The sequence below is a fragment of the Corvus cornix genome, chromosome 1A (assembly GCF_000738735.6).
Source record: "Corvus cornix cornix isolate S_Up_H32 chromosome 1A, ASM73873v5, whole genome shotgun sequence".
Lineage (NCBI taxonomy): Eukaryota > Metazoa > Chordata > Aves > Passeriformes > Corvidae > Corvus > Corvus cornix.
Window position 1 is genome coordinate 48,291,329 of NC_047057.1, and position 24,492 is coordinate 48,315,820.

At 37.5% G+C, this 24,492-nt stretch overlaps 1 protein-coding gene across 4 annotated transcripts in view; it reads left to right on the plus strand.

The window, feature by feature from the left end:
- UBN2 (ubinuclein 2) overlaps positions 1-24,492 on the plus strand; it is a 52,415-nt gene that overhangs the window by 16,955 nt on the left and 10,968 nt on the right. For all 4 annotated transcript variants that reach the window (XR_005604410.1, XR_005604409.1, XR_005604408.1 and 1 more), the window contains exons 4-15: positions 2,178-2,315; positions 3,519-3,631; positions 4,656-5,154; positions 8,549-8,619; positions 9,592-9,721; positions 11,054-11,172; positions 11,816-11,929; positions 13,253-13,396; positions 16,737-16,787; positions 18,154-18,196; positions 18,864-20,402; positions 24,121-24,367. Coding sequence is in view for 1 of the 4 variants with exons in the window: in XM_039570333.1 (XP_039426267.1) it covers positions 2,178-2,315; positions 3,519-3,631; positions 4,656-5,154; positions 8,549-8,619; positions 9,592-9,721; positions 11,054-11,172; positions 11,816-11,929; positions 13,253-13,396; positions 16,737-16,787; positions 18,154-18,196; positions 18,864-20,402; positions 24,121-24,367 (3,208 nt within the window). In the remaining 3 variants the exon portion in view is untranslated. The remainder of the gene's footprint in view (positions 1-2,177; positions 2,316-3,518; positions 3,632-4,655; positions 5,155-8,548; positions 8,620-9,591; positions 9,722-11,053; positions 11,173-11,815; positions 11,930-13,252; positions 13,397-16,736; positions 16,788-18,153; positions 18,197-18,863; positions 20,403-24,120; positions 24,368-24,492) is intronic.

Below are 24,492 nucleotides of genomic sequence, written 5' to 3' on the forward strand. Positions count from 1 at the left end.
GTCCTCTTTGTAGGTCTGAGATTTTTTTTGATTCTCTCCCTTGAAATGTGTAAGGAAGAGCAGAACACTGTAAAGGGCTTTAAACTTACTGTTGTTCATAAGATAAATTGTGTGATTTCATACACAGGAAAAACTAGTGCAAAGCAGAGGTCTTGAAAACAATTCATAAGAAGAGTTAGAATTTGCAAGAGCCATGTTCCCTTTAACTGAGAGTTCTGGAAGCACTTCAAAATGAAGCTTAATCTCTGTTGCTAATACCTTCTACAAACATACTCATTTTCTGTTCAGTTAGGGCACCGGAAAATAGTAAGCTTAGCTCAAAGTGGGGGTGTACTAGCTACACTGTGGTCTGTAGGCCCTTTTGTCTAAAATAAAACATTGAGTTAAAAGTTATACCTTGTTCAGTAGGCGCAGGGTAAAAACAGATTTTGGTAAAGTAGTCTTACTCAAGGGTTAAGAGGAGCCGAATGTCAGAAAGGTCTTTTAAAGTCTGAGTAAATTCATAGTTGTCAACAGCTGTTGAAACCTCAACTGCTTAGTTACACATCCACATCTTGCTGATCTTACTTGCCTGTTGACTATGATGGAATACGTTCAGTCTGTATGTTGAATGAATTCTGCCTTTCTTGTTGCCTTGTTCCAATGGATCTGTGCCACGCAGCATGTTGATCGTTCGAATAATTTGCTGTGATTCATGCCTTCCCCATTTGCAGACTGTCTCTAATCCTCATTTGTGTGTTACTCAGGCCTTTCTGTACAGCTCCGCGTCTAAGTTTTTACTGTGTTGGCTTTTGCTTCATATGATAATGGCCCCAGCTTTGACTGTGTTGCTTTTTCCTTCTAACTTGGCAACTACTGTATTCTTCAGTTTTGATCCCTTACTGCCCCAGCCTTGCCAATACAGTTCATACCCTGTCAGCTCAAATGGGAAATATCTGCTCTGTCTCTTAAGCACTGTGGATAATAATTTCTTTTCTGTCCTTTCATTTTCCCTGTACCTAATGAAGCTGGTTCTGAGAGCTGTGGCAAAAAGAGTAGTTTTCTCTGAAATTCTTACGCAACCTCCACTCTCAAGTTTGCTTTGCATGGTCCTCCTGGTCTTTTAAGATGAATGACGAGGCCATTATTAAGCCACTTCACTTCCATTTTGTCCGATTAATAGATTCTCTTACTTTCTTGCGCTAGCTTTTCATATCATCTTAGGGTACTTCATAAATGCTGTCACCACTTTTCCTTTCCCATTACAGTCTTTCTGTACTGCTTGTTAAGCTCTCTGTTCCAGGAAGATAAAAGGTGATGAGTCTGAGAAGTTTCTAACTACTTATTCAGATTAAATCCCCAGGCAGGCCTCCAGTTCAGGCTCTTTCTCCAGCTTCCTTGTTGAAGTACACATTTACTGTTTTACTTTTCTGGATAACTCTTCTTCATGTCTAAAAGTTTTTGGTAGCCTAGACTTTTCAGTTCTTAAACTGTTTTATCTTCAGTATATTTTATATGGCATGGAGGTTGCTGATTGCATGTAATAATAGAATCAATATTGTCATCCACTATACTGATTATTGACCACTTTCTCTATGTCTTTGGATTTCAATATTTTTGAGATTCAGCTTTATAATTCTGACTTGGAAATTTCTTCATAGAGACAAAGTATTTGTGTGTATATATATATATAAGGGTTTGAAACACTTTGTGGTTTTAAAATAGTCTGAACAGAGTGAGACTGTTTGCCTTTAAATGAAACAAGTCCTGCCATTGTGGTATTTAAGAGGCAATGTTGTATAAACACCTAAAATTGGAAGTAAGGTAATTGATACCATCATTAAGTTTGTCATGTCCGGGATAGCATTTTTAACAAAAGAAAATTTCAGAGAACTTTTCAAGAGAAGTAGGTTTTTGAGCAGGGCACTGTGGTGAGTGACCTTCACAAAGCAGTACTTTTAATGCTGTAATCCTGTCTTTTCTTACAAAAAAAAAGGGCATTGTTTTGAAAGTTGAAAGGATACTCTGTGATATTAAAGTTCTCTGCCTCAGCCAGTAAACTTTCTATAGAACTGCTAGCCTGTTTCTATTCCAGCAAGCTGTGCTGTGAATTGGTATGTATTTTTTCATGTATAGGTGAATAAACTACATGTTTAGTTTATTAAGAAATGCTGATAAATTCATCTTTTCCTGCCCAGTATGATGAATTGGTTCCTGCATCCCTGACAACCAAATACGGAGGGTTTTATATCAACACTGGTACACTGCAGTTTCGCCAGGCATCTGAATCAGAGGATGAAGACTTTGCAGAAGACAAAAAACATAGGCCACCTAAAGTGAGTGATTTTAATTAAGGCTTTTATACAGAAATAGAAGCTAGGTGGACATTAGAAATACTTGATACACTTAGAATAACTCAGATGAAGAGTCCAAAAGCAGAATGATGCATGGTACTGTTTTATTGCATTTTCTGTTTTGTGGCTCATGTACTAGGATTTAGTAAGTAACTCAGGATGTCCACAGGCTGTCCAGTCTTGTAAGACTAAGCATCTGTTTAGGCAGCCTAATAAGTTGTGTCCACCCATCTTGAACTGACAGATGATTCTGTAATTTTGTAAGAATTTTATTCTGTGAGATTAGGCCTTAAATTCATCAATACTGCTCTTAATGATTTTGCACAAAGTTTGCATGATTTGAAATTGTTCCTAATATTGAGAATAACACTTAAACCAAAATACCTGTTAAATTCAGTTGATAAGAATAGCTATATTAAAATTATATATACAATCTTTCCAAACAGCATGCTGTTCTATAAACTTTGACAAGTTATAGTCAATGCAAACATAATTGCAGTATGACATTCACAGGTTGCATGCCATTCTGAGAATTTAGTGCTTCTTGGTGTCCTTTCCTGTTCTATATCTCTTGAAATCTAACATAATTTTAAGGTTCTTGTATTGACTCTGACTGGGATGCAGTTAACTTTTTTTCTAGCAGCCTGTGTGATGCTATGGTTTTAATGTGACTAAGATAGTGTTGATAACTACACCAGAATTTTGCCTGTTGCTGACTAAGGCTTGCACAGTCTGAAGGCTTTCTTTTCCCCTGCCCTGCACTCTCAGGTAATCTAAGGATCAGCAAGGGAGGGGAGGCAGCTGGTCTGTATTGGCCAGAAAAGATGTTCCATACTGTGCAACTTCACTTTCAGCAATGACACTGTGGTAGCAGAGGAAGGTGGGGGAAGTCAGTCTTCCAAGGTGGCCATTGGCCATACTGGCTGGGCAGCAGTCTGCATGTACCTTAGAGTATTTCTCTTATCGAAAACTCTAAATTTGGTAACTGTTTAAAAATTATTAATAACTAACACTTGTCAGGAACTGCAATTGCTGCTAGGAATCCATCTGACCATTTGCCTTTACACACATTGAGGTGTTTTTCCTGGCTCTGAATTGGAAAGTGTAAAGAAAACTAAATGTTTCTTGCTCTAGTAGTCTTTTAGGGTGGAAGAATCATTGTCCTTTATTTGATCTCTTTTCTAGATAGCAAAGTTAAAAGACAGCGAAGATCGTGGAATGAAGAAACGCAAGCGAAAAGATGAAGGGACAGAAAAGGAGAAGAAGCCTCGGAAAATGAAAGTTCCTAAGCAGTTGGGGTAGGTTTCTTTTTCTTTATAGGAACCCTTGAATTATATTTGAGGTTTGGCATCAAGATTGTGTGCCATAGCAAGATTATTACAGCTCTTTTGAATACTGTATTTTTAAACTGTAATTAATAGCCTATAGATTTTGTTACAGAATTTGTGTGGGTTTTTTGTATGACTCAGTCCTACAGGCTAATTTTTTTTGCCCCCTGAAATTTTGAACAAGGGATAATAAGGAAAGACAAATGACAGAAATTTTGAGTCCTACGAATAGCATAAAACATCATTGTCCTACCCAACATCTAAGATAAAAGTAGGAATTACATCTTCTAATGAAAAATAGTTTTCTTCCTATCTCTTTGTTTCTCATCTGGAAAGCTGTAAAGGTAGTTTAATTATTCTTCTATGTATTTCTTACCAACTTTGTGTGTGCTTTCTGAGGCTAGCATAGAAGGATTAAGGTGGTGGGGTTTTTTAATTAGCTTCTAGAAAACTATCGTTGAGTGGATGGAAGTTGTCTTACTATGAATATTCACATTGAATTTTGAAAACTTATTGATCTCATTTTTACCAAGGTGACAAATGGGTAGAAAATTCTCGGTTTAAATAGAATATAGATTTTGAGCCTGCATTTAAAAATACTTACCAATGAAAAGAATTTTTTAAATGTACATGGTGTACAGGCAACCTGCCACCATTCAGGAGTCTTGAGAGGCAAGTTTAGGTATTTTAGTATCATAAATCTGCCATGAGTTTTAACAGTTGTGCCAACTTCTCCATAATTAAATTGAGAAGTCAAAATGAAATCATCTTTGCCTTAATGTGTACAAAACTTAACAAATGAGTTGGAGAGCCTATAATCACGTGACTACCAAAGGTTTATGGTAATTGATAAAATGGCCTGAAGAAGGAAGCAGGAAGTACTTGCTGCTTTCCCCTGATAATTTTTTAATTGTACTAAACTTTGAGTTTTGTTGTGAAAGGTTGCTAAGGCCTCAAAAGTTGCATGCTAATGAAAGATTTCTTTCCTCTACAGAGTAATGGCCTTAAATTCACACAAGTCTGAGAAGAAGAAAAAGAAATTGTATAAAGACTCGCTCTCTCTGGCTGCCATGATCCGTAAATTTCAAAAGGAGAAGGAAGCCATGAGGAAGAAGGAACCTAGTCCAAAACCTCCAGTGACTGTTGCAACCTCTACCCCTACTAAAATTCCTTCCTCCTCTCTCAGTGTGGGAAATGATATCTCTGACTTGAATCTTAGGATCAATGATCCTGTCCTCTCCATTTTTGGTAGCACAAATGAACCTGAGCTCCTGCAAGAAACTGAAAGTGCCCTGGAGATGCTGGGAGACATTGACTTTGACAAGTTGCTTGATGGCACTTCTGATGGCAGCCCGGTCTCTGAGCTGTCAGGAGAAAATGGAAATGTCACTCAGGCAACCTACACCTCTCAGGTCATGACACCCAAGCAGGTGCCTGCCCTCCCAGAAGGTCTGCCTATGCTACTTGAAAAGCGCATTGGAGACCTTCGAACAGTAAGTATGAATTCGCTGGTAGTGGATTGCATTCAAGAATCTGAGAGAACAAGGAAGAACAATTAGGACATTGGGCGTCATCCTTGAATTGCTGGCTGAAACTTAAAAAATGAAGAATTGATGTTAATGGCAATCTTAGTAGCTGTGTTTATAGTCAGATGAAAACAGGCAAGATGATGCAGGTCAATTCTTCAAGCAGTGTTTGTTTCAAAGTGGAAACAAGGCTTTCTAAACCTTCTATGTACAATAACTTGTAATGTTCATTTCTTTATGGGTTTTTCTCCATAATGGAAGTACCAGTGTTACTTTAACTTGAATTGTTAGTTGATGAAATGGAATGGGTGTTTTTCTTACTTTGGAGGAGGTAACCTGAAATATGACTGCAGCTTACAAATCCATGTATTGATTTTTTGGCTTTAACTTGCCAAAAAAAAAAAAAAAATCCAAATGAAAAAAAGCCACCAAAAACAGAAACCACCAACCACAAAACTGAACTTTTTCTTCTGGAAGGTTAGAATGGAATCTAAACTCCTCAAAAATTAGATGGACGATGTTAAATTAAGAAGTTATGAATATCCCAGTAACTTACTGAGGGTTCACCGCTCTTAAGCTATTACATACTCCTTGTTTCAGTTGTGGATGTTATCCTAAGTTGAGAATAAATTTGTTGCTTGTTCAGATTGATATTAAAGCTTTTCCTTATTTAGAATAAAGTGCAGCTTTTCCTTACTCAGAGTAAGTTTTGAAAAAGCAGTTCAAGTTACTACCTTTTTTGGACAAAAAGAAAATAATTTAAACAATTGCAGAGCTTGCTTTGCTCTTACATGTATGGAAATGTTTTCTAGTTTTCTTATTTATTTTTAAACATGCCAAGGTAAATACAGCCTGGGAATTAATATTTACTAAAGTGGAAGAGCTTCTGTCTGCCTTTTGGTATGCAGGTTAATTTTGCTATGAATCAACAATAAGCTTCTAGCAAAACTGCAGAACTGGATTAGGCCAAAAGTTAGAAAGTGTTAGTGACCTACCCCAAGTTAATTCATATTGCTTCACCATATAACAGGCATCTTTGATTTCAGTGGCTCTTGGAAACATAACTTCTCATAGAATCATAAAAATATTTGGGTTGCAAGGGCCCTTTAAGATCATCCACTCCAATCACCCCTGCTGTGGGCAGGGATACCTTCTGCTAGACCAGATGGGAACTATTCTGTCTTCTGTTTTTGACAGTGTCTTCTGAAAGTTTCCTGGTTGAGCAGAGCAAGTTTAAGTTTCCCCTTACACTCAGAGAACAACTAAGCTTTATGTTGACTTAAACATTGCAGCTTCCATACCTCCTGTAAATTGCAATCAGATGTCTTCTAAAAAGCACTACAAATAAATGGGACTTGTCAAATATTTACCAGACTCTCACAGCTTTAGAGCTCTAGCATAAAGAAAAATTTATAAAGCTGTGGGAAGAAGCCTATGTTCCATGGATGGAGTATAATATATCGAGATTAAAAAAATAATAAAATTAAAAAGCCATTGACTAATGACAATAAAAATTTCCTGACTTCCTTTGGTAGATTAATGTGTTCTAGATCCCTGAGTGGGCTATTCTGATCTACCATGACAGAAGGCAGTATTGTACACAAGCAGTAAAGCAAATAAAAGGGTTTTTTTCCTATTTTTAAGGTCACTGTCAAGATAATCACGCTGGAAAAAAACCCAATCATAGTTAGTAATAGCCATGAAGTCTTTAATCTACTAGTGTTGGCTCTCTTTGAAAGCCAGCAGTGCTGTCCATCATGATACTATAATGCTGGAATTGCCTTTCAAGGTCTACTTGGCACCAAAATGTCAAAGCATACTTTTCCTTCTGCTTTATATAAACCAGAGGATGATTCTAATCCTTGTGTTAATTAGGCATAAAGGTACTGGATTTAAGACTTTTCAGCTTGTCTTTTTGGTACCCTATCACTTACAAGCATCGATAACCTTTCTAATTTTTTTAGCAGGACAAATACTTCAGTATTCTTAAACAGATAGTACCATCCCCTCAGCAGCTGAATTTATGGTAGAAAACAATGAGTGGAATGCAGTCCTTGCAGGAACTTAAACTCCAGTATCAATGTTCATGACTGAAGCAATAAAGCTCTCTTACGGCTTTGACAGAGTATCACACTGTTTTCCTGTGCAGTGTAGAGTTCACAATTTTTAGAAAGTATTTTTCTTTCAAACTTAAATGGGTCAGTTACAAAGAGCAAGAACAGTAAGTATTTAATAGTAATAAATTAATCACATTAACACTTGCATTTATTTGTAGCTTTTAGTTATGTTGTTGCAAGTCATTATTTTATTTTGTTTTGAAGACAATTAAAGATTCTTAATTGTTTGAATATTCAGCCTCATGGCATGTTGGCTGCCTCTAATGTTTGTCAGTCACTATAATGATACCACACCTTCCTACTTTTCTGCATGGATATAATTTTCTAGCTCCTCTAGATACTGCAGTCTGGTCCCAATGCCAACATGTAAGATGCCAATAGGCCTCTCAAAGTGGGGCTCTTTTTTCTCGACTTCTAAAAATATGCAGAGTAGATGTGTACATTAGAGAAAGGTTCTTACTGATTTTTGTAGAATGGTACAGGGAATTGGCTTTGTCCTATAAGCTGTCATTCCTTGTGAAAAGAAGGATCTAGGTGATAAGAACAAAGATTAAGGGATTCTGCATGGGAATTCCCATGAGATCAGTAAAAACTTCTAATAAAAGAAAATGCATATATAATAAGGCTGTTTCCCTCGCTCCCCCAACCAGACTCAGGAAGAGACCAGACAAAAATACTAGAGATACAGTCCGAAGATGGCAAGAATGCTGGACAGCAGCAGGAAAGAGGGATGAGGTATTCCTCTAGCACACATAATCCAGTTGTAGAAATTGCAGTGAAGGTTTGAGAGAGGTCTAAGAAAGCTGGGAAGGTGTAACTGGATGGGGCACGTAACAGGTAGATGAAGATGGAGTAGGAATGTGTTAGTTAATGCTCTTGCCTTCTTGACCTGTCAAACAATGCTCCTCTTTATAAAACAGTGATAGTAGAATGTTGGTGGTGGTGCGGTAATAAAGCATCTACCATTCTCTTAATGGTTATTCAAAAGATAAATGTGTTAACATCGGTGATCCAGGCAGATCCTAAACAGAATGATTGTTTGCCCTGGAGCAAGGCGTGTATATTTAACAGTAACAGTCCTCATTTTTTTCTGAACAGCTGAGTATAGCTTGGTTTTCTTTATTCTTTTCCAAGTAATGTTTTCTGGGAAATAAGAATATGATATGGCTGTAAAAGTAAAGATACAAAGATTGCTGGGACAAAATATTCTGTGAACTTGGATGCTTTTTTTATTGTATTTCCAGGCTGCCAAGATGTTTGATGAAGAAGGCAGGAAGAAGTTTTTCACACAAGACATGAATAATATTCTTCTGGAGTAAGTGCTTATCTGTAGAACCTTCCCTTTTTGGAAAGGGGGTGAAAGGAAAAGTACAGAAGAGGAAGTATTATTGAGGTTGTTCCAACAAAGCCTTAAAAGTCAATGAAGGTAGATCAGTCTAAGCTAGTTATTAGCTAAAGAGACTTATATGTGAATACAATTCCTGTCATGACTGTCTGTCTTTATCCGGTGTAAAATGTTTTGTAGTGCCCTGGTCCTTGACTTCATGTATAAAATTTAACAAAATTGCCATTATTTGCTCCTGCCTCCCACTTTTGTAACTCAAAACACCTTCAGCTTTCATGAGGGAAAATGCCAGATTTTTTTCTCTGTAATGTTCAACTAAGGGTTAAATAGAAAGTTCTGTGTTCATACTCTAAGAAACAAAAGTAATCTCTAGAAGACTGTAACAGTCAAAATTGATTCAATTTTGATTCACAGTGGTGGGTGTAAACTAAATTTGAATGAGTGTTCAACATTGCTGGACGAGTACATGCATGAATGGTTCCTTACCTTTGATTAGGACTTGTTCCTTTCATAAAAAAGCTTATCTGAAAATGTCCCAACCTGCTTTGGGGCCCTCCCTGCCATGTGGTCCTGGGAGAGGGGCCCTGGGGGGGAGACACGGGGTTTCCCTGGCCCTGGTCAGCCTCGTTCCCCACTGGTTGTTTTGTGTTCCCTGCGCGGGCAAGGACCCTCGGGTCCCGTGATTGCCTCAGTTCCTCAGCAGAGCCCCGGCCATGTGGCTGGAGAAATAAACATCTCTGAAACATCTACCAAGAATATATATTTCTTTTCCACGGGCCTTGTTGTCTGATACGTGTGTTACAGTATCCACACTGTAACAGCTATTCTTAGTATGCATAGCTAGAATATGTTATGCTTCCAAAGCTTCCTTAGGTTTTTGTTCAGTTGTTATCTTTACCTTGGAGTGTGTCTCTGATTGACTGTCTCCTGTTTGTTTGTCAGTATTGAGCTACAGTTACAGGAGGTAAATCCTGCCATCCGCAATGGAGTGTACTCACACCTGGAGGCTTTTGTGCCGTGCAATAAGGACACGCTGATAAAGCGCCTGAAGAAGTTACACCTCAATGTCCAGGTAATGATGGCGAGATGAGCTCCAGCAGGAGTCAGTTACGTGGCAGCAAGGAGGACTGAAGGCAGCAGAGTAGAGCAGTAGCCACACAGTCTCAAATCAAGCAAAATATTTTGGATCAGTTGCTAGATAAGTTTAAAAGCTTCTTTCTGTATACCTGGTACTGTCACTACATTAGGAACAAATATTTTAAGCATTTCAGAGTCTTTATTTGAGAATGAAGTGCTTTCATCTTGAAAGCTGGGTACAGGCTATGAAGGAGTGTTTCTGCTGTCATCGCAGCGTATTACTTGTAGTCACAGGGTACATATCAAAGCAGCAGTAATAATGGTTATGACAAGCTAAAAAAATGTACTTTTGTACTCACCTTAGTGTCAAGAAAAAAGGAAGGCTAGATGGATAATAGATGACCCAGCCTGTATTATTTGCACAAATTTTCCTTTGTGACTAGGTCTTACAAATACTTTGTATGCCATTTTCAGTTAATTTTCTCTTGAAAATTGTTTTCCTATTGAATAAAAGTTTTCTGTGATCTGAAGTACCCTGACCAGATTCTTTAGATAAAATCCAGGACTAAATCTTGCAGAAGATCTGAAGATGAATGCAGATATCTCAATACTTGCTAATAAGGCAAACAGATTCAAATGCTATTTCTAAGCAGATAAATATAATAGAATATTCTAGTTCTTTTCAATAAGCAGTTAAAATTAAGAATGTAAAGTCAGAAGATGTAGGAAGTGAATTTAAAACATGTAGTGAAGTGCATAATATGTTACCTTAACGTTTGAAGTTCTTAATATTTGGAGACAATTCTAAGTACATAGTTCTTACCTTTCAGGTACATGAATTGCATGTAATAACAATCTAATACCCAGATAATATAATACCTATTCATATTTTGTTCATTATCTAGGTTGTTTTTATACCACAGTTTTGGAGACCTGACTGATAGGATATTTATTTGCAAATGTTGAGATAGTGATTGGTCAATTTATCTCACTTTTCCCCCCTTAAGTTTTTTTTCCCTTCCCTATTTTAATTTAAAAGCATTTTTTAATGAGATCATGCCATAATGTTTTGGGATATTCATGATACCTTTCCTTGTGACTATCTTTTGTTGTTTCTGGTCTCAAGACTTACGTGAGGAGTATGTGCATTTATAGAATGCTGTTGCACCTAACAGGATTCAAGTGCCATGTAGAATATGTCTGTTGCAGTCTATAAATAGTACTGGGAATGTTACCTTGGGAGCGATCCAGAAATTTTCATGAAACTACCTGAAATGCTCTTTATTTTACATCTAATAGGACTATTTTGGTGCTTCTCTTTTCCCAGGATGACCGCTTGAGAGAACCATTGCAGAAGCTGAAACTGGCTGTCAGTAATGTCATGCCTGAACAGTTATGCAAATACCAAGAGGACTGTCAGGCCCGCAATCAAGCCAAGAATGCCAAGTAGGTTATTCCAGAGGCTGTACATGCCTGTTTAGAATCCAGCTGGAAGTTTGTATCCATGTTGTTTACTCCCTTAGCTCAGAAAATCACTCAGCTCCATTCTCTTTTTTGAATTGTACAAAATACTTAATTTTGTGTAAGTGATGTTATCATCTGATACCAGAGAGAAATTCCATTAACTGAGTGAGATAGGTCTTGATAGAAAAAATAATCTGAAGGATTACTGGTCAATTCCTAGAATGGTGGATTAATGGAGGAGGATGGTGTGTTCAGGTTATTGATGTATTTTGTCCTTGTTCATTGTAATTGTTTTGATCATAGTTAACAAATTTTGGACTTGGAGAGGTATGAATAGTTTGATAAGCATCCTGCCACTTCCCAGTAGAGGCACTGCATGAAGCTTATAGGGGTGTCAGTGAAAGCATCTGTACAGTGTGTCCTTTTCATTTGCCTGAGAACCATAAAGCAGTGGGGAGAGGGAGATTAAACTGTTTATCCTGTCAGGAAGTATAGCAAAAATCTGAAAACAGGTCCTCTGTGGGTTATTTTTCCCCCTAACAAACACCTAGAATGACATTCCATTTTCAGTGAAATATTTTGTCTGTGTAGTATAGCTGTAATGAAAATAATTGTTCAACTGTAGGTTGCAAGCAGAAGATGAACGAGAGAAAAATGGATCAGAGGAAGATGATGATGAAAAACCTGGAAAGAGGGTTGTTGGACCCAGAAAGAAGTTTCACTGGGATGACACAGTGAGGTAAGACAAAACTACCTTTTCCGCCAAGAATTTTCACTAACTTTATAAAGGGATCTCCAAGAGGATGTTACTACATGATACTATTGAATAAATAATTTTTCCCAGAATTACACCTTGGAGAAGTTTTGAAGAGTGTTGGTGTTAAATAGGCAAACTGAAATTCTGTAATGGTGAAACACCTTCTTTAACTCAAAAGGCAAGATCATCCTATATCCATCCCTTTTAAGTTTCACAGCTTGTTTTTCTGCTTTATCCAAATATATGAGAATTTTCTGACTCGAGGACTTTGAGATTCTTTAGGTAAAGAACAGTTGTGTAAGCAGAGTTGTAACTGCTTCCCACGTTTCTAGGAATAGGTTACAAAACACCAATGAGCACTAGAGATTTTTGCCACAGGAGGACAGGCCATCAAGATTGGTGATACTGATTTGGCAAGCCTCCCAATCCTTGGACACAACAACAACAACCAGAGTGCATTAATCTTAACCCTTTCTATTCCCTCTGAACATAAATTCTTTGTTATCTCTCAAGAATAGCACAGATTCTTTTCTGAAATGATCAGTTAGTAGAGTTCAGTTTCCTAGAACAGATTTTTCTGAAAACGGAGATGACTGTTATTTAAATAATCTAGACTTTTAAGCAAGCAGATCCTTCTCAATTAGTAATTTCTCATGGAAGATCTAAAGATAGTTTTAGTACAAGTGTGTGTGTGTGTTTTACTAAAAGGGGCTGTTGGACATTTCTCAATGAGTCTTTCTAGTATGTGAAGACAACAGGGAGGAAAGCTTCATGAAATATCTACAAGCAGTATAGCTTGGACCTACCAGGAGGGGAGAGATACTTACATCTGTTGCTTTTTTCATTCAAGAGGCTCTGAAAGGCTGATGTTACTTAACTGTGTGCACTTTTATATTTGTAAGAGCAGTGAAAGACAAAATCCCTGTCAGAAAGGATCCTCTCTTGAAGTACTCAGTGTAGAATGGATTTCATTTCCTTTCCAACAAATGAGAGGTCACTGTGAGCAAAGTGAGAGATGTTCCAACTATGAATAAACCACAAAGAAAATGTAAAACAAATTACAGCATGATAATAGGATGAAAATAAGAGCAATAGAGTCTGTTGGACATGGATAAGTGACAATGGTAGATCGTACCAGTTTGTAGTAGCAATACTTTGTTCAGTACAAACTTCAAAAAAACACAGTTGGAACTGAGCGCTTCCTACAACTATCAATGGACAGCAGCTTCCATTTCTTAGCCTCTTTCTGCTGGGCTTTTGAAAGGACTGTGTCTTTCAGTATATTTATTTTGTTTCTTTTTGCAGGTCTCTGTTGTGTAATCTTGTCAAGATCAAGCTGGGATGTTATGAGCTAGAGCCAAATAGAAGTCAGTCTGCTGAAGATTACCTCAAAAGCTTTATGGAAACAGAAGTGAAACCACTTTGGCCTAAAGGCTGGATGCAGGCAAGGTAAGATACCTGCTTTACATATCTATTAATTTTGGTGTTAACTATTTCTTTGGTTCCTGTTTATTGTCTTACATTTGACTCAACCATGTACTAGTGATATTGGTTGGAACTTAAGAGTATGTTCATGAAGCTGGAATATTTTAGAAGAACAAATGTTTTTCTAAAATGAATTTTCTGTCTTGTTTGTAAGCCTGAGAGTGAAAAACCCAACTGTTTTCCTTGGAGACCTATTTGCTTTTTTCATCTCTTAGAGACTGAATTTACTGATGCTTCTAACACCGCATGAAGCATGAGGCTTCATATGAGGAGAAGTATGAGGTGGGAGGGTAACAGTTTGGGAAGTTCTTTATGTGATATAGAAAGCGATAATGATCTAGAAAGCAGTTTTGCCTGTATGTTGGAACACTGAATTATCAGACTGCTCACACAGGCTTTAAAATGATAAGCTAGAATTTCAATAGCAGTGTTCACAAAAGACTTAAGGTTTTTGCTGTCTATTTCTTGTTTGCAGTTGGGATGCTCTGTTTGACAGCAGCTAAAAATACACCAGTTTCTATACTTAGTTCTTACTGATGTAAGAAGAAACAACCACACAAAAGAGAGGGAGAAATAAAATGAGAGCAATAGTAAACTGTTGTGAAATACATATTTGGCAGAGATTTCAAATGGTTTGGAGTGAAAGAGGAGCAAGTATGATTTGGCCTGAGTTCTCTCTGTAGCACCCACTGCAAAAGATAATTTCATCAAACCTCAACCTGATTGTAAAAGCTAAATGATACAACAAAACTAATCAACTTGCTCAAGAATACCTTGATTTTAGTTTAGTCAAGTCTGTATCAAGCTGTAAAAATAACTGTACTGAGATATTTCTTAGAACAGTCAGTGCAGAAATAGCTGGTTTAATAGTAACAGAAGGAACAAATGAAGTTTTACACTTCCTGGCATACAGCTGATTTATTTTTGTTCAGTGACTTAGTTTTTTGTGTGAGTATGCTGATGAGCGAGATGTTATCTGTTATGAAGATTTTTATTGAATTAGATGAGACAGAGAATCCCAGTTTAGTTTAAGAATGGAAGATATGAAGATCACTGATGATAGCAGAGAAATCAAGAGATAGTGTGAGGTGATTCATGAATATATAGAAGTGAAGCATGTTAAAACTTTGTATTGGAAAGCCATAAAACATATGGTTCTCTCCTTTCCATTTGATAAGTGTGCTGAAACTTTCCATGAGCTTTTGAAATATTTATACAATTGGTTTCAACAAAAAAAAAAGACAAAAACAAAACAAAAACCCCAAATGCCCCCTAAAACAAACCAAAACCAAAAAGCAAACCAAACAAACCCCAAGAGACAAGTTATGACAGAACATAACTTCCTGTTGACCAGCAAGACTTCATTTACTAACTGGGTGGTTTTAGTACCATAATGATTTACAAATTGTCCTATATCCACTGGGAGGCACTTCCCTGCTTTCTGTTTAGGAAGTGATGGATTGTAATTTGTAGGCAAACAGCTATGCATGGAAAGAGGAAAAGAAAGCATTTCCTGGAGTCTGGCAGTGGTAATTCCTAATGCAGCACATAATTTATATTCTGGATGCTCATTTTGTTGGGATGTTAGGGTAGGGATTATGCTGAAGTCTTAAAATTTTTCATTTTTATATGTGGCCTCAAGTGGAAAGGAGCTATATAAAATTGAAAAAAATTAGGTATCTAATGCTAAAACCAATCTACTGACTGTGTGTTTCTGAAGGAATTCTTTCTAATCAGAATAGAACTACAGTACCAGAACTTTTTGGGTTCAGCTTAGAAGAAAAACTTCTTGCACTTTCAAAATTAACTTTATTTAATGTTTCTCATAGCTTCATAAAGAAGCAAGAGGTAAGGTATTGATCATAACTGGAAATTACAGAATCACGGGATTGTTAAGGTTGGAATAGACCTCATATACTGTTCTGTCCTTTCTTTGTACCATATCTGTGATTTCTGTCCTTTTGTAGTATTTACACTTTTGTCTTTAACCTTGAAGGATGACGCTACAAATTACAGGGGCCTGTGATTAATTTTGAATTTTCATTTCCAAATTAAAAAGATTAAGGAATGGATAAAGCACCAAGGAGGAGGTGGGGAAGGAAGTATTCTGGAGAAGCTGTGTAGGTTGGGAGGTGGCACATTAAACGTGTAATAAGGAATGCTGGCTTTGCTCCATGATGTTCTTCATAGGCATTCAGTAGTCTCTGACAGAACAATGTAATACAGATTTGGAGGTTAGTATGGTGAAGAAAATGTGAAAATGGAGCTGGAAATAGAATCTGAGAAGTAAGGCATTGAACTGTAGTGAGAGATGTCAGCATTTTCTTACCAGATGACACGAGATTTGTGAATACTCTGACTTTTTGTAATTATTGCAGCTCTGCAGGTTGTATTATCAGTGGTGAAAAGCTCTTGTTTAGACAGCTGTTCATAATGTGGCCAGTGCCAATGTGATGGCAGTGCTGTAAAAATATTATCCATCTTACTTTGCCTATCTGGAAACAAGGAAGGGGACCAAGTTTTCATTGTCTGTTTATAGCTGCATTTGAATAGCAGGCTGTAGGATAGGTACTGGTCAGCAGTCATTTTCACTTCCCACTTGTCAACTCAGGAGCTGAAAACATTGAATAAAAGCATGTGAAGTGTTGAGATTTGTTATACTGGCTCTTGCCATTCCTTGGCTCTGTAGTAGTATGTGTAAATCCAGTGTAATTGAAGACAGAAATGATACACAATAGCCTGAAGTTTTTATTTTACTAAACTTTTTAAAACTTTAGTAAAAGTTTCTTCAGTACTAAAAGTACTGAAGAAAATTAGAAACAAGCTTGACTACTGTGTTCTGACTTTTATCTTCTGTGCTTAAAAAAAAAACCCACAAGAGATTAATAGCCACAGACCCAAGCCTGTGATCAGTGGGTTGGACATGTAGTGTGAAGAGTTTACAATAATCCTTTATTTTATGTTTGAAATATTTCATTAGGCTTTGAGGAAAGAGCATTCAAAGTGTATTTCTTCTGTCCAGTTGAAGGAAGTAATATTCTCTTACATTGATTTTTGCTTGGCCATTTACAGAGGTATTTTGAGCATGAACACAAATTATTAAAATTTTTTTAGATTCTTCTATTCATGGATGCCAAGACCTATACTGTGACAGCAATACAAACAAAGTAATCACTAGCTCCCTTGGGGACAGATAATCAAAGGCTGCTTCTGAAAACCAAAGACTGTTTGTGTATTTGGTGGTCATACACCGTTTTTGTCGCGGTAGAATCACTTCATATTTCTTTTCTCACCACTGTTTTAGGATGCTTTTTAAAGAAAGCCGAAGTGTTCACAATCACCTCACTTCTGCTCCGTGAGTATAATAGTGACAACTTGCTAAGATCTTTAGGTTGTGCATTGCATCTTTTCTCGTCTTCCTGCTACCTGTTTTGGACAGAGGGAAGGAAAGGGAGGTACTTTGGGATTTGTTTGAAGAAACTTACAGTGATGTTTATAATCTTTTTTTAATGCTTTAATTTAGGCATAGAACTGTAATGTTCTTGTGGCATATTTTAACTCACTTGTGAAGTGGCTAGATAACTCCAGGGGATATTAATTCTTGAATTAATACCTTTTACTCAAAGCATTACACACTGCCTAAATTTTGACATTCAGCATATTAAACTGAACTCAGACTGCAGTACTTCCTGCTTTTTTCTTTTCCTCATAAATATCTCTAATCACAGAAGTCTGTGTATCTTAGTGGGATTTTATCTTTTTCATTTTCAGACAACATGGTGTGCCACTCAGGAGCTGTCCACATTCAGTCAGAGTTCAAATAAATTATTATGACTTTGAATGACACCCCAATTGCAACTTTTGTGATAAATATGATTAACATAGGATATTTTTCTACATAACAGCAAAAACTGAGTCATGGTCCACCTACATAAAGTCTTTTTTTAACCAGGCTTATTTCTAGTTGCTTAGGAAAGGATCAAAAGTTGACTATAAGCTGTAAATCTGTTGACTGCCCTTGGAGAAATAAAGTGTGAAATGCTGAACCTCTAAGTTGAAGGCCAGTAACTAATAATCCTTAATGCTGTGCTTACTTGTATAACTGCAGTTCATGTACATTGCAAAAGAAAATCTGACAGTTTACTAAATGACTTCTTGCAACAAACAAGTTAGGTACAACTGTCTTAAGAGCTGATAAGCAAGAAACCACTTTTATGGGGGGAAGAAGCAACTGGTTTTATCTGGTTTGAAATAAATAAGATAGGAAGCATCCTCTTCAGGGATAAAAATGTCAGCATAAGAAGTGAAATTATATTAGTACTTTAAAAGACTTCAGTGTAGACAAAGCTCTGCTAAGTAGACAAAGTTGTAATATTAAGAGGCTGAAATTAATTGATATTTTGAAGTTCCTCTAAATCAGAAAAATAAAAACAGTTCTCTGGATATATCCTGATCTATATGTCAGGTTATATCAGCAATTCAGTTGATTTTGCAACTAATTTACATAGAGATACATGACCAGAAAATGAATTGATAGCATGCTATTTTTCTTTCCCCCTGTATTTTAAACCATTTTTCATTTCAAGGATGTTTTATTATTAAAGCTGGACTCCTGTAGTCATCATTCTAGTTTATTTGGATATAATCAGGGTAACACTTTAAGAGGAAAATGGCTTGCCTTTTTTTGGTCTTCTGATGCACATTTATCCCTTCTGTTTTAGGGCAAAGAAGAAGGTGATTCCGGCCACTAAACCCAAAGTGAAGGTAAAAGCCTATTAAGGTATCTGAATATCCACTTAGTGGTCCAGTATGACCATTTGATACAGCCTGCCTCTGGTCCTGAAAAATTCTTGCAGAAAGTTTCTGTCAGGCAATGCTTATTGATTTGGTGGTCCATTACTTTAAAGAATGTAGTACAAAATACTTCTGTATAGCTTTGTCACTTTAATCTGTATTAGTTTTTTGAAAATTGACTATGAAGAGGTACTAGTTCCAGTGAAGTTTCACATCTTTGAATGTGTGCTTTGTGTGTTTTCAGTTTGTGTTAAACTTGGCAACACTGGAAAACAGTGTGGTTGGAAGTATAGAGGTCCTCATTTGACATGACCAGGTGTTGTCTTAATTCAGTAGCAGTTTTATTAAGTGGTCAGATTAGCTACCCTATTCTTCCCAGTACTGATTGTTCTTCACTGTGTGGGACACTTTGTTACGTGGAGCAACAACACTAGATTTTTAAATACAAATATTGAATTAGCACACAGGGTTCCTAGATATCATAATAAGATATCATTTCATATCTTAATATGAACATTTCAATAGTAGATCTTTGGTTTGTCTGAATTTACAGAGTAAAAGTATTACACTAAAGACAACTTTGAATCTATTCCAGAAAGACTATTAAACCTGACTTTTCCTATCCCTTCATTTTCAGGACTCCAGTCCAAAAAAAGAACAGAAAACCTGTATGTCTTCAGTCAATTCAAGTTGTGCTACTGTATTGGGTTCCAGTGCAGCTGTCTGCACCCCAGCCAGCTCTAGCTGCACAGCAGCTCCAGAGACCATCTGCTTGGATGACTCACTGGATGAGGACCTCTCTTTCCACCCACCCTCACTGGACTCTATTTCTGATGCTCTGGCAGTTATCAATAATGGTGCCAAGGGATCACCTCTTGGGTCCACCATAGACACACCAACATCCAGACCTCGCCCTGGGCTGAGAGAAGAGAAACTAGCAAGTATTATGAGTAAATTGCCTCTGGCAACTTCAAAGAAAGTAGAGCCCACTCAAACATCCCATTCATCAAGTCTTATTGCTGGTCACACAGGGCCAGTACCAAAGAAACCCCAGGACTTAGTTCACACTGGTATCTCTTCAGGCCTTATTGCTGGATCTTCAATTCAAAATCCCAAGGTTTCCTTAGAGCCTCTGCCAGCCAAACTACTTCAGCAAGGACTACAGAGGTCAAGTCAGATCCAAGCTGCTTCCTCCTCTTCTCAGACTCATGTTTCTTCCTCTAAGACTCAAGCAGCTATTTCCACCTCCTCTCAAAGAACCAAGGATGCTAATATCTTGGTATCATCTGCTGAGGCTCAAGGTGGTACTTCCTCAACATCACAAGTGACAAAGGTGCACCAGCATTCAGCTGTACAGCAGAAATACGTATCTCCTTTACAAGCAACTATTAGTAAATCACAGACCAATCCTGTGGTGAAATTGAGTAGTAATCCCAAACTGTCTTGCTCATCACCAGTCATCAAGGCTCAAGATAAGTCTGTAGTATATCGCCTGCCTTTGTCTAATCCCTCCTCCGGAAGTGGCTCTCAAGTGTCTCACCCACTGGTTTCTCGGACAACATCCAGCACCTCTACCTCTAGTAACTATTTAGCCAAGGCTATGGTGTCACAAGTTTCTTCCCAGGGTTTCAAGCCTCCCTTCTCCATGGCTGCCTCTCCCAAACCTGCTGCCTCTCCCAAGCCCACTTCATCTAAGCCCTCTGTGACACCCAAGCCCAATGCATCACCTAAATTTTCATCCAAGCCCACCTCATCCCCCAGGCCTGCAACAACACCCAGTTCTTCCAGTTCAAGTGCACTAGTTTCCCAGAGTAGTCACTCCAGCAACAACCCCCTTCATAAACAGACCAGTGGTGTAAATATCAGCAGGCAGTCTCCCACAGTGAATTTGCTGTCCTCTAATCGCACCTCAGGCCTTCAGCCTGCAAAGAACCCTCAGGCTTCTTCAAAATTGCCCAACTCTTCTCCTTCTGGAACTGTTGGTAAAAATAATTTGGGTGGAGTTGGAATGAATGTACCTGCCAGCAGAGGCAGTAACCTTAACTCAAGTGGAGCTAGTAGGACTAGTCTGTCTGGGGGAGCAGGAAGTGGAACACAGGGTGCTACTAAACAATTGTCAACTCCACACAGACCATCTTCTGCCTCAGGGTCTCCAGTTGTAGCAGCCAGCGTGCAGGTATGCATCTAACAAGTTTACATTTGAGCCTTACATTAATATTTATCATATTTATTTTGTAAACATTCTTAATATATTTTATCTTGGTTTGGAGATACCATAAATTCAATTTTTTACTTTTCTAAGCATAATGCTGATACTGATGAAACTATTTCACGCTAAAGAATACGTATTTCCAGCTGATGTGAAATGCAGGGATCAGTGTGGAACAAATCCTCACTGTAAACTGTTGATTGGTCTGTACTGTGGGACAGAATTTGCTTTTTTTTTCTTTTAAGGGTATTAGGAAAGGTAAGCTTTGTGTGACCATATTTTGAGGGGACGTGGTATTTTCTTGCATTATGGGATTTGTGTATTCTTGCATATTTACATATTTGTAATGATGGTGGTCATGTAAAAGTATCTTGGTACATTTGTTGTCAGGCTGCATGATTAACCTCAAAACTAGAGTCCAGTTGCTTGTGGTTGAGTGTAATTCAAGACTTGTAATTATAATTAACACTTGCAGGGGCTTTTCTTCTGTATTTGTGACTGTATTTTATTTTGTAGGATCTAGTCAAACTGAATGAGACACCTCATTAATGTATAAATACCCTAGAAATTGAAAGCTTATACTATCACTAGAGATAAGACAAATCAGACAAAACAAATATTTTGAAAATACTGTTGTTCTAAAACATACAAACCTATTATTTATCCAGAAGACAACCTGCTTTCCCAAGTTGTGTTCTTCTTACTGGCAATGCTTAGTTACTGAGATGATTTGATGTTTTCCTCTCTTTATTGTTCTCTATGCTGAAGTCATCAGTACTTAAGAAAATAGTATTGCTGTAAATTATATTCTTGGTGTACAGCAAATGTAAAGCTCTTGTTATTCTGAACAGTGCACAATGCTGTTGCATGCGAGTGGTGTATACTCAACTTCTAGCAATTAGTTTGCCATCAAATTCTTCTTAATGCAGTTGAATAACAGGAGGAAGATGATTTTTACAAGACACTTCTATGGTCTTTCATCCTACTGTACTGAAACAGTCAGCAATAAAAGTTTGCCAGGCTCTGACACAGCATTCACTTACTCTGGGTGCTTTGAATGGAAAAAAAATCCCCAACCTGTGTGCTGTGTCAGGTCCACTGAGGTACCACACAGGGTCTGGAGAAGAGCTGAACCAAGTACAGTGCAGTTTGAGTGCACTGGAAGGTGCCTGGAGGAGACAAAAAGGGCTACAGTGAATGGACTAGGAAGAGAGTTGTTTCTTCCTGATCCAGTCCACAGAATCCAGTGGATACAATTGCTGTGATGTAGAAGAAAACATGAAATGGGTGTGCTAGTGCTTAAAGATGATGGACAAGGGAAGTAAGCAGTCTTGTGTTGGATGGTGAGATGAATTCTGGCAAACCCTCCTGTAGTTAAAGGCAAGTAATTTTTTTTTTTTAGAAAAACTGATCACCTGAGTAATGAAATGCATTTTGGGCACAGTCCTGCTGGAGAGCTCTGAAGTGTGGGGGTGTGTGGTGAATAATCAAGTAACATGAGTCCATACTATAAACAGCAGAATAAGGTGTGTCGGTATAAAGGGATAAATCAGCTAGAGGTACTGTGCAGCATATGGTATCACTAAAATAATTATTGAGACCTTCCACGTGGGTTTTTTTGACACTTCAGAAATTACTTTGATAACCCAAAAATGGTTCAGAAGAATGGTGCAAAGAAGATAAACCATGGAATAAGGCTGCAACTGCCATGCACTGTGTAGCTTAGTCAGTGGAGTACGTTCAAGAAGAGATTAGAATTAAATTACCTCCCAGTTCAAGTACACTAAAGGGGAAGAGATTTGTGATCACAAAGGGTTTTATTTAGCTATAAAAGTCTAATGGCTGGCTGCTGAACCTACATCAGTTCCAGACTAGTTGTTAGGTACAATGTACTAAGAACTTATGTCGAGTTTTAAGAGGAGTAACTAAGACAGAAAGTGAATCTCCTTTTCTTTAAGGCCTTAGGGATTTAATTCCTATTTGAGATGCTATTAGAAGATGAGAATGGTACCTGGGTTGTTCATTATAATATTCTGCTCTGCCTACATTAAAGATCAAACCAGATGATTTTATGTGATAATAAAGGTGTTCTTAACTAGGAAGCTTCCAAGAAGTGTCTCCCTCCTTTCTACTTCTGATTGACACAGTTATTTACTGGAATATAAGTTTACACCTGCTGAAGCATCACAGAAAGTTACACCTTAAGGACACAAAGCCAAAGAGTACATGTGTGATTTCCTTAAAAAGCTCTATCTACCATCAGTACTCTTGAGCAGAATCTGGCTTAGACTTCTAAGGATCTTAATGACTCAGATCTACATGACCAGGATAAGCCCTTTTATGAACTATTGTACATGAGTTAATAGAAACATCTGAACTGCAGCTCCTTTAGGGCATGCTCTGTAGCTCTTTTCTTCACTGTCCTCTCTCCTCCCAACAATGTGTTGATAGTTTCCTTTTTTTTTTTTTTCCTACTTCTGGGATAGAGTATGTTGTAGAAGTTGGCATCTTTAAGATGAGCAATACAAATGCTTGTTGGGAACATCACATGTAGGTAAATGCGCTTTACAGGGTCACTGTTTTAAAATACTGTGTTTTCTCCTAAGAAGCAACTGTCCTTTCTTTAGCTGCTTTCATCAGAACATCTTAAGACCAATACTGGTAATAAAAACTTTATCCATGCTAGGAGATTCATCACTTTGCTTTTTCTGTAAGTTATTACAGAACTCAGTGAAATGTCATTTTCTTTTGAAGCTCGTGTGTTCATTAAAATGATTCTAAGTTTTGGGTTTAGTTGAGGCTTACTTGTAAAAATGCACAGATTCAAAGTCCTGTTCCGTCTGAGTGTTTTTAATTCAAATAGCTACAATATCGGAGTTGGAGTCTGATTCAAAGTGCTTTCTATACTAACTGTTTTGTAGTAAATTATTAGAGAATGGAACATTAGCATAATAAGTTACTATATACGTAGTGAAGGAAAGATTGTTAAACAAGGAGCTGGTCTAATGTTAGAGGAATTAATGTGATTTGGGAACTGTTGTAGCTAAAATGTTCTGGCTAATCTTGCATTTTTATTTTAAAACTATGGTGAATCTAACTTCATTTTGGCATATTTAGAATGGAGACATTATTTTCCTTTGCCTTTTCCTCTGACATGTGCATACACACCTCTACATATACATTTTGCTTCTTAAGTTTGGGAATTTTTACATCTGAATCTTAATTTTCGGAATTCATTGTTTCTCTGTGACCTTTTTTGAAATAATGTTCTGTTAAGACCCAGATTTGGAAAGGGAAGAGGTGTAATACTGTACTTCTAAAGAGCTTCAGATCTCCATTGGATAATTTCGTATTATGAATCTATAGAAGATATTGCACTACATTGTGACTGTAGACCCAGTGCATAATTAGAAAGGAGATCAAGGAAATTACCTGTAAGGCTGATGAGAAAAACATGATAGATGAACCATACTCTCGTGTCTGAATCTGATATATAATTGTGCTTGCTTAGCAAATGAACCCTGGGAAGACCTCCTAGGTGGATAAGTGAATATTTCTTAATAGTTTAATACACTTCTCAACAGAGCAATACTTAACAGGGAATAGTTGATTTTTTTACCCTTAAAGAATACAATTCAAACCTTTAAAAATCTTGAAGTACTGTTGTTTTTTTTTTTTTGTATAGTCAACAGCAGGAGCATCGTTACTGGCTAACGCCTCACCTCTGACTCTCATGGCATCACCCCTGTCTGTAACCAGTCAGAACGTGACGTCTGCACCGTTAACTCCTTTTGGGATGCTGGGTGGCCTTGTTCCTGTGACTGTGCCCTTCCAGTTTCCCTTGGAGCTGCTTGGCTTTGGGACGGACACAGCTGGAGCGACAACCACCTCGGGATCTACCTCAGCGGCTTTCCACCACAGCCTAACTCAGAGTGAGTGGAATTATCACACCGGGCTATAAGGAAAGATGCATCCTTAAAATGGAAATTGAGTAGGGAAGCAATGAAGTTCTGAGACACTCAAATTTGGTTCATGAAAATCCATACAGGAGAGTAAA